The sequence below is a fragment of the Miniopterus schreibersii genome (assembly GCF_964146895.1).
Source record: "Miniopterus schreibersii genome assembly, chromosome: 16".
In the NCBI taxonomy this organism is placed as follows: Eukaryota; Metazoa; Chordata; class Mammalia; order Chiroptera; family Miniopteridae; genus Miniopterus; species Miniopterus schreibersii.
The window spans coordinates 30606488-30616633 of NC_138116.1; the positions used below are offsets into that span (position 1 = coordinate 30606488).

At 54.3% G+C, this 10146-nt stretch overlaps 1 protein-coding gene across 1 annotated transcript; it reads right to left on the reverse strand.

The window, feature by feature from the left end:
- Positions 1–6487: 6487 nt before the first annotated feature.
- Positions 6488–7810, reverse strand: BHLHA9 (basic helix-loop-helix family member a9). The gene has a single exon (XM_081161483.1). The coding sequence runs from the start codon at positions 7651–7653 to the stop codon at positions 6985–6987; it is 669 nt and encodes a 222-aa protein (XP_081017609.1). The 5' UTR covers positions 7654–7810; the 3' UTR covers positions 6488–6984.
- Positions 7811–10146: the final 2336 nt, after the last annotated feature.

The following is a 10146-nucleotide window of genomic DNA, read 5'->3' on the forward strand; positions in this document are numbered from 1 at the left end:
GACAGGGCAGGTCACAGGGGTGTGTGTCTTCAGCTGCCCTGGGAAGCTGGTGCCTCTGATTTCCTTCCCCTGGAGCAGGCTGCTGCCTCCTCCTGCCTGTTGGGAAACACCGTGCCCTGAACCAACTCATCCCACCCCGACCATGACCTCCAACTCCCGAGGTATCAAGGCCAGAGCCTGGCTCCCGGCTCCAGGAGAGAAGGGGAGACTGAGCACCAGTGTGGCCCCTGCAGGATCTTGCCTGGACGAACAGGGCTCTCTGAACGGGTTTCTGAGCAGCTCAGCAAGGTATGGGGCAGAGGGGGGCATCAGGGGAGATGTGTTAGCCCCATTTCAAGCCCATCAGAGCTTTACTGTGGTGCTAAAGAGTAGGCAAAGGTCCTCCTGTTAGGGGCTCCTGGGGGCACATGGCGACTCTGAAGGGCCTGGGTCCTGGCTGCCTGTCTGCTCTGATCCTTGCTGCCTTTACTCTCTCCTTCTGTCTCTGCCTCCTCTATTCTCTGCAGCTCTTTCTATGTCCCCAATATCTCTGCTTATCTTTATAAGAGTGACCTGGAAACACCAGGAGATGTGTGTGTGTGTGGTTTGGAGGAGGGTAGCAGAGTTTCAAACCCTGGGGTCGTGCATGATGGGGGTGGGATGGGAAGTTACAGATGAAAGGTGCCTCAGAGGTGATGCAGTTTAAATCTTTTGCTATCACAGATTAGAACAGCAAGGCCTGGAAATGAAAAGAGATGCTCATCTCAAACTGTATCCCAACCAGATAAAGTGTCTGGTCAGATCCTGTTCAGCGACTAGTTTGAAGCAGAAAGAAATGGCTTTGGGTTGTGTATCTAGCTGGCCCCAGAAATGTCGCTTCCAGCAGGGGTGGTACAGGCAGAGGGGGGATTGTGACGGGGAGGAGACCCTGAAGAACTGGCCACAGAGGGAGGGGAGGAGAGCAGAGCAGTGAGGAGCTGCATGCCAGGGGAGCCAAAAGGTCTCCTGGAGGCAAATCGGTTTCAAAAATAGTTTGTGGGGCCCCGCTGGGCGTGGCTCAGCAGTTGAACGTTGGCCTAGGATCCAGGAGATCACAGTTCGATTCCTGTTCAGGGCACATGCCCAGGTTGCGGGCTCGATCCCCAGTCCGGGATGTGCAGGAGGCAGCCAATCAATGACTCTCTCATCATTGATGTTTCTCTCTCCCTCTCCCTTCCTCTCTCTGAAATCAATAAAGATATATTTAAAAATATATATATATTTAAAAAATAATAGTTTGTGTCTTTGAAGCAGATATTCAGGTTTGATAAATATGATTACATTAAACTAAGAATTGTTGCTCAATAATGAAAATCCACTGTTATTTGCAAAATACAGACCTCCAGGGCAGTGAGATTGAGGCCCCCTGACCTCCATGGGCAGGGGTGGGGTGGGGGAGATTCTTCCTCACCTAGGTCCTCAGGGAGGCTCTCACCCACCTCAGGTGGGGACTGGGAGATAATGGGGGGGGGGGGCGTGAAATGAGTTCCCCTGCCCAGGAACTTCCAGAAATGAGCTAACACCTTTTTAAATATGAGACTTCCTGCAGAGGGTGACAGGTTGGGTCCCTGACAGCCCTAGACTCTAAGTTAGTATTCATTTGCACAGAATTCCGTGTTATAACCTGGGAGCTGGCCCTCAGGTGGCAGAACTCAGGCCCTCCACAGGGCCTATAGCTGCCCACCCCAATTCCATATCCTTTAGTCAAATGACTATCGAGCGCTTGAAACGTGGCTGGCCCCAATTGATGTGTGCTGTGAGTACAAAACACACACAAAATTTTGAACACTTAGTTCAAAAAAGGAATGCAAAATATCATTAATATTTTATATATCGATTACATATTGAAATAATATTTTGGATATACTGAGCTAAATAAAACTATTAAAATTAATGTCACCTGTGTCTTTTTACTTCTTTTTAACTTGCCTACTAGAAAATTGAAAACGTGGCTTGCATTATATTTCCATTGGACAATGCTGGCCTCGAGGACAGAATGAACCTAACATAAAGGAGACTTTTTGACTTAATGGAAACTCAAAGAGAAAATAAAAAACCAAGAAGTCCCCAAGGTAGCCCATGACTGTGATGTTGCTGGATGGGAGGGCAGTCAGGACTTGGTTTGTTCTGCCTCGGTGAGATGCTGTGCTCATGGTGCCACCTAGTGGCCTGGTGGTGCTGAGGGAAATGACCAGAGTGAGGGCTGGAGACCAGGGAGAGGGGGAGAGGCCGGGAGAGGTAGAGAGAGGGAATATCAAGTTTAGGCTCTAGAGCTGCTGAGCCCAACCCAGCCGGCTGCTCCTGCGGCAGCCTGGTCCTGCTCCAGCCTCCCCAGTCCCTCAGGCCCCAAATGAAGCCTCAGGTGGAAGCCCACAGGCCATATTCGTTATACAAAGTGAGTTTGACCTGCATAATATTGACTCAACATGCTTTGTGAGGTTTTTTTATCTATTTTATACACACACAAAATAGGCATTTTAGACTTTTAACATGAGAACCTGGGAACTCTGGCCCCATTTTCAGCATAGTCGCAGGGTCAGCTGGAGCTTTTAGAAGGGAGAGCATAGAGCTCCACCTTCACCTGGCCTGCCTGCCTGGGGTCTGAGCTGTGAGCCGCTGCCCAGCTAGACACATGGATGGCCCTCCTTCTGGTCCACAGCTGGCTGCTCCCTGGTGTGGGCACAGGAACTGCAAAAAGTCATTTCCTTCTCTGTCCCCCTTCCCCACTGGGCTGTGAGGTCAGAGGGGCAGGCATGCACCCAGCTCCCTAGCCCAGTGCCTGGCTCATGGTTAAGGGCAGTCAGATGAACTGGAGGAAGATGAAGTACCCAAGTATTCCAACCAAGTACCCAGGGTGTGGCCACACCAGCCCTCGTTCCAGCTCTGCCCGCTCCCAACCTTAGCTCCCCTGAGCACAAAGGATGCTGAGATGTAAACAGTGGAGGGGAAAGTGGACCTGCATGCTCGAGGGTGTCCTTTGGGTGGTGGGGTGGACCGGGAGGCAAATCTCAGAAAGGTAGGTAAGTTGGAGCCTGATCCAAGGGGTAGAGGTAATACAGCCCCTTGTGTCTGTGCCCCACGGCCCTTTCTACCCTTGGCTCATTGGGTGGCAGGAAACCCTGTGGGGCTAATTAAGCAAATTTCTCTTCTGAGGACTTCCTGGGCCCAGCTCACCCTGCTCCAGGGGTAACAGCAGCCTTCTGGCATCTGCACACACACATGCACACGCGCACACACACAGCAAGTGTGAGTAAGAGTCAATGTGATCATGCTCCCAACACAAGCACCCCAGTTTCACACCTGTAAAGGGGGGGTCCCTCCAAAGGAATCTACTTGGATACTCTATCCTTACTGTCCTTGCTCAAAACATTTCCCTAATCCTCTTTGGAAGGTTTTCTAAGGAAACAAATCTTTCACCTTTTAAAAACAATTATTAAAAGCCTAATGGATATTAACCCTGTTTACCTCCCTGCAAATTCTCTCGAGGCCCGTTCATGCCCCTACATGTCTGTCTGCAGTTAGAATCGGTGGGCAACCCATTTTATGACCTGCGTTCCTAACTCACCACCATCTTCGTGCTGGTGGGCACCGGGTACCGGAGGGAGCTTGGCCGGCCTCTGGCTGGGCATTCGTGTTGTTTCAGATCTTTCACCTTCAGGCACCGTGCTGCTGGGGCTGCCTGTCTGCAAATTTGGTTCCCTTTTGGCTCATTCCCTTGGAGGATTTTGGTTTTGATTTTGCCAAATTGTTCTTTACCAAAACAGGAACAGATACACAGTAACAACTAGAAATCTGTAAATGTACCCTTTTTTCCACACCCCCGAGAGCACTGGGTCTTACTGTTATTTATGTTTGCTGGTATGTCTCATTCGTGGCTAGAGAGGTGAGGTGCTGTTCCCTGCGACGGAGGCGGTGAGGGGAAGGGAAGGGTTTGGAAGGCACAGGTTTCCAAGGGAAGGCAAGAGACGGAGCTCCTTAGAGCCCTTTGTGAGCTGTAAAGTTGCTGAAAGTGCTGTAATTTTTATTACTCTCTGCCCTTTCGAAGTTAAGGCGCTCTCCCCTCGGAACACTATTTGAGTGGGCCGCTGGTACTAGCCTTATAGATACATAATTTCTGTCTTTATTACACCAATACTTCATATCTTTTGGCCGTAACTTTAGCAGCTCTGTCTTACATATATGTTGTCTTTCCAGTACTTTCTGTGTTATATTCATTTAATACCGATCCTTGTACTAAGTGTTTTTCTCTGTATTTGGACAAACCTATATGGTGTCGGTTGATAACTTCCATTTCTTTAACAGCCACAGGCTTATCTTCTCTCCACAGCAAATCAGCTATGTTGGAGAATGGATATGGACTTGGGAGCAGATAAAAAATCAAGCAAGGGTTCCAAAAAGCCTGGAAGGCACACGGTTAAAGGTATTCTGGCCTAGGATCCCCTTAAGCATCAGGGAGAGGAGGGGGGTGCCTGTTAGATCAATACACGCACTTATGCACGCACAAATACTCACACATCTGTATAAGCAGGAACATAACGTGTGCATGTCAGGCTGCTAGGCCAATACATATCAGCAGGCAAATATACAGGTGTGTGCGCTCAAACACACAGCCCTGATCCAACAACGATAGCAACCAATATGTTGTGGACTTTAGTTTATAAAATACCTTCCATGCATTCTCTCCTTATAACGACCTTGTGAATAGAATATGTCTTAATAGCTTCCAGTCAGTGAGTGCTTGCCTGGGCCAGGCACTGTGCTAAGTGCGTTAAATGCATTACCCCATTTGGTCTGCACAGCAGCCTGTGATGTAAGTACTTATTACGTAAGTCCATTATATAGACGGGAGCACCAAGGAGCAGCAGCATGAGGCAATTTGCCAAGATTATTCAGCTGAGAAATACCCTTGAAAAACTGGATTGGAACCGCGCAGGTTCTCTTACACTCAGGTTGTTCAAACCTGTGGTGTTCAAGGATCAACTGGTACTTTCACTGCCCTCCGCTGACCTCAGACTTCTGCTGTACACTCACCCTTCCACCTGCAGGGGGCATCCTCGCCACCCTTGTGCTGAAAGTACAACTGGGCAAGAGAACCCTCAGGTCTTTCCACCCTGGGATTTAGGAAAGCGGGACTTGCTGGTCATGCTATCATGCTAGCAGAGAATAAAAACCCCCAACTGAAGCAAGGTGGAAGCGTTGTCCAGGCTGGTCTGTCGTAAGAGAATAATAACATATAAACAGTAACGATTTATGGGACACCTTCTGATTGCCAGAAATTGTGCACTTTGAAGGAATGTTAATCTGGGACAGAGGGAGCAACAAGGGTGTAGAGAGGTTAAGTAATGCCATGGGCCACACATGTAGTAAGTGGAAGATAAGAGATTGGATCCCAGGTTCACTGTCAATTTTCTGTGTACTCTCAGACCATGGCACTGCCTCTCCGTGACAGGGAAGGCTCAGTGGGCAGGCCTGGGGCTAGAATCCCACATTTTGCTCCTTGCTGGGCCCCATGACGCTTATGACCCACAGTCAAAGCCTTCCTGTGATCTGTGCCATGGTCATCTGGCCTGTGAAATTGGGAGTCTGTGAGCCAAGTGTACCAGCCAGAAAGCAAAAACATCTTGAATGATGGTGGTGAGCCCCACCTCAACTGTTCTGGGGAACCCTCACTCCTCCAGGGCTAAGGGCACCTTTCCAGCTCCTGTGCCCACCCACCCCATTCTGAGCTGTGTAACTCTTCCCCCAGCTGACAAGAGCCCAGATCTCCAAGGAGACCAGAAAGCTCTCAGCCCTCCCCTGGTACATCTGGGTCCTCACCCCGCAAGCAGTACCTGCACCACCACCGAGGCCAGCCTGATTGAGGCCAGACACTAGCGCAGGAGTTTTCTTTTTAGATGAGAGCAGCTCTCCAGATAGCTCTGCAGAGAAGGGGGTTGGGTGTGCCTCCCACTTCCTCAGCAGCTTTGGCCTGAGGCTGCACTTCCCTTAAACTCCTCCCCATAATCTATCATGGATTCTAAGGCCACCCCTCATCATAGTGGCCCTGGCTATGCTGGTTTACTGGGAGCTCCATCTCATCACGCAGGGCACAGGCAGGACTCACTGACCCCCAATCCTTGGCCCTACCTGCAGCTTCCTTCTCTGAGACTGGCCTAGACTGTTTCCATTGCTGTCCTCACTGTGGCTGGCTGCAGATGGCAGATGTGCAGGGGTCCAGAGATGGGGCTGACCACATTCTTAGCCTCCCAGGCCTGGCACCCCCTCTCCCAATAATGTCCTTTCCCACACTGCCCCTCACAGTGCTCAGCCACACCTAGGGTCTTGCCAGACTCAGTGCCCCCAAGTACCTACCTGGGCCTTCCAGCTGGGGCCCAACATTTCAGGGTGAGCTCCCAGGCCTCAAGTCCCTCAGTCCTTCCTGCCACCCTGGGCGACTAAGGACCAGTGGAGTGCTGGTAGCAGACAGAGATAATAGCTGCCTTTTTATTTGGCTGCTTCTGATAGCCTCTCCCAGATGACAGACTTGGGGCATCAACACAGGCAGGAGCAGGGGACCCCACACTGTGCCATCAGACTACACCAGGGGCCACCCACACCCCCACATACAAGTCCCCCTGTCCAAAAGCACCCATTCTCCCCAAAAGCAGCAACAGACAATAGGCCTCAGAGGCACAGGGATACAAAAGTCACTTTGCAGGGAGAGTTCAAGTCCAAATGTAAGAGGGAGCCTGGCAGGATCCTGCTAGCTCCCGAGTTGCCCCCCCAGGTCCGAATGGTGGAGGGAGGGGTGTGCAGCCCCAGGCTCCAGAGTTCCTTGGCTGGCAAGGGCTCCTCCTTTCCCCCTCAGGCCCCAGCCCGCTCAGCGTTGCTCAGTCCTGTTAGGTTTTTGGTTTTTGCAGTCTTCCCTTTTGCAGTCACCCTGCCATTGGCTCCTCCCGCCACCGGCCCACGCGCTCAGCGCGCAGGTCAGGGGTGCTGGTAGCCGAGCCCCGAGCCCGCCCGCGGGTGGCCCAGCGGCCAGGCAAAAGGCGCCCCGGGACCCCGGCGCCAGCTAACAGCGGAGGCCGGCGCCACACCCTGCGCCTCGGCCACGGGCCTTCCCGGCGGCGTGTGCTGGGAGCACGAGGCGCAACGCGGTGCGAAGGGCCCGGCTGGCGGAGGCCCGGGCCGCGGGGGGCTGGAGCCCGCATACCCGGGGTCCCCGACGCGCTCGGCCCGGCTGTGGCACTCCAGGTGCCCGCAGGGCCAGCGGGGCGCGGGGCTGGCGCGCAGGACTAGGGAAAGCGCGGTGATGCGGTGGATGGCCCTGCGGAGCGTGGCGATCTTGGAGAGCCTCTTGCCACCCAGGTCGTGCCGCAGCGCCCGGCGCAGCGCGTTGAAAGCCTCGTTGTAGTCCAGGATGCGCTTGCGCTCCCGCACATTGGCCGCCACGCGCCGCGCCTTGGACCGCGCCGGCCGCGCGCGCTTTCTGCTGCTCGGCGCCTCGTCTGCTTCGCCCAGGGTGTGGGGAGCGCCGTTCTCCTTCAGCACCCCAAAATCCCTCCCGGCCTCCAGGCAAGAGCCCCCCAAGTCCTTGGCAGAGCCCTCGGCCGCCTTCAGGCCCCTGAGGCCTGGTCCTGGCACGCCTCGGTGCATGGCCTTCCCCAGGGCTTGTTGCTCCGGCTCCGGCTCCGGCTCCGGCTCCCAAAGCGGACAGTCCCCCTTCTGAGCCTTGGCTCCTGCAGGCTGGACACTCCCAGGACGGGCCCTCTTTAGCTGGGCTTTATGGCACCACGTGGCTCTCCGCCCTCCGCACCCATCCATCTTCCTCCCCCTGCTTTATTACCTGCCTCCAGGTAGGTTGGTGAGGGAGGGACCGAGAGGAAGGAAGCCAGGAAGGGAAGGAGCGTGCAGATGCTTGTGTGAGGGGACCAGCCGGGCAGCCGGGCCACGCCCTGGACAGTGCGCCAGCCTCACTCCAGGGCCGCTCTGGGTGGCTGGGCTCCACACACCCCTCCCCCCCAATGGAGTGCCAAATGTGGCCTCCGGGCAGGAGGGCTAGTAGGTGCACACTGGTAGCTGAATGTGTTTCAAGAACCTTGAAAGTTCTTGTCAAGTCCTGTGGGCAACTGCAGAGCTGTCATTGAGGAGAGGGCTCCACAGGAGCAATAGGGAGGGGTAGGGTAGATGGGAGACAGCAGGGCCCTGCAGGTGAGATGCGCCTGGGGTTCCTGGCTTTTTCAGCAACAGTGAGGCTGGGACTCTGGGCCGGGGTTTTGATTAGGCCTTAGTCTTCCCCACTTCCCTCTGGCTCTCCTTTCTGCAGGCGGAACTGGACTGAGTGAGCAGCAGAGGGTGATGGAGGAGATTGCGGCCCTCTGGATCTCCTCGTGGTACCCATCAGGAGCATCTTTTGGGGTCCAGGGCCCTTGGGCAGCTCTGTCTCGTGACACAGCACTGCCATACTATGAACTCAGTGAACCCACTTGCAGCTCCCATCCCCCAGGGATTTGAATTTTAAACAGGGTCTCAGAGAAAGAATAAAGGTTAATCTTAGAGAAGGGCCCCCAATGGAATTTCAGACATCCCCAGGTGAGTTATTTGGAGCCCCAAGATCAGTCTCATTCCCAGCCGTGATCTGAATGCCTCCAAAATGCCACGGCCTGGTGGTGTCAGCTGGGACGGATACCAGGTTCCCGTCCATCTTGCTAAAGGGTATATACCATTAACCCGTTATTTCAAACTGTGAATTACTCCATGGAGGAAAAGAACTGGGCACCGGGACACAAATGCATGCATTTACTTGTGCGACTGTTTTATTGCCTGCCTTGCCTACTGGACTGTAAGCATCCGAAGGATGTTTGTATTTCTGGAGTTGTATCCCCAAATATGAAATAGCTGTGGAATTAAAAAGTGAATGAAAGCAGCTAAAACGGGATGTATTCTCCTCCCCACTCAGTCGTGTTTTCCATGATCCTCACAACACACACAATCACAGGGCAATGCCGGCCTCAAGCAGAATTTTATACAGAGCATAAGCCCCAGGTGTCTGAGCACTCATGTCCACCCATCCAAATAATAGGTCAGTCTTGATAGGTCTCAGAGTGGGAGGCAGGGAATCAGGTCTTTTAAGTACTTTTTTAACCACCAGCAGAATTTTATACAGAGCATAAGCCCCAGGTGTCTGAGCACTCATGTCCACCCATCCAAATAATAGGTCAGTCTTGATAGGTCTCAGAGTGGGAGGCAGGGAATCAGGTCTTTTAAGTACTTTTTTAACCACCCCCATCACCCCACCAGCCAGTGGCCCTTTGGGGAACTTCCCCCTTCTAGGGCATAGCTGGACACGGGAGTGCTCCCAGAGAATTCTACTGGACGGGTGGTCAGGAGGGAGGCCTGTTCCAGCTCTGCCACCAACTTGCTTAATGACCTTGTTCCAGTCATTGTTATTTTCCTATGATGAGGAAAATACAGTAAAACCAAAGAAAATGCTCAGACGGCCCAAGGTGCCCAGCGCTGAGAGCAGGCCTACACTCCCACCCCTTCCCCAAACTGGTCTGGTTTTTCCCGGGGTGATTCTGGGGCCATGCTCTCCTGACCAGGGCTCCTAGAGAGAGGCGCCCCCCCCCCCCCCCCCGCAGCACTGGGCCCCCTGCCCACGAACCCCGGGATCCAAGGGGACCCCCTGGCATCGCTGGCTGCGATCTGGAGAGGGGGGCTCCACACAGGGCGGGGGGGGGGCGCGGGCCTACTTCAAAGTCCAGCAGCGGGGCAAGCATTTCCGCGGCACCTGCAGTGGGGGGCGGCGGGTCCCCCAAGCCTGGAGACTGGACCCCGCCCCTGCCCGGGAGCGCAGCCTGGGCGCGCCCCGCCGGGAGGCGGGCGGAGGGAGGAGGGCCCGGCCGTGATTTAGGGGCAGGCGGTTCCGCTGGCGGCCGAAGGTGCCTATTACCGGCTGGGCTCGGCCTGGATGTCAGAAATTCCTGCGCATCCTCTGGAAATTCCGGCGTCACTCCCCCGAGGGAGACGCGAACTCCCACCTTGGAGAGGAAGCCCCGCCGGGGCCTCTCTGGAGAAGCCGAGCCCGTGCGCCCCGGGAAGCAGCCTCCGCCAAGGCCAGCAGCCAGCCCCCCTTCTCTCTTAGGCCAG

Excerpts from the sequence above, each read along its gene's own strand:
- BHLHA9 (XM_081161483.1), bottom strand. The coding sequence starts at position 7,653 with ATGCACCGAGGCGTGCCAGGACCAGGCCTCAGGGGCCTGAAGGCGGCC.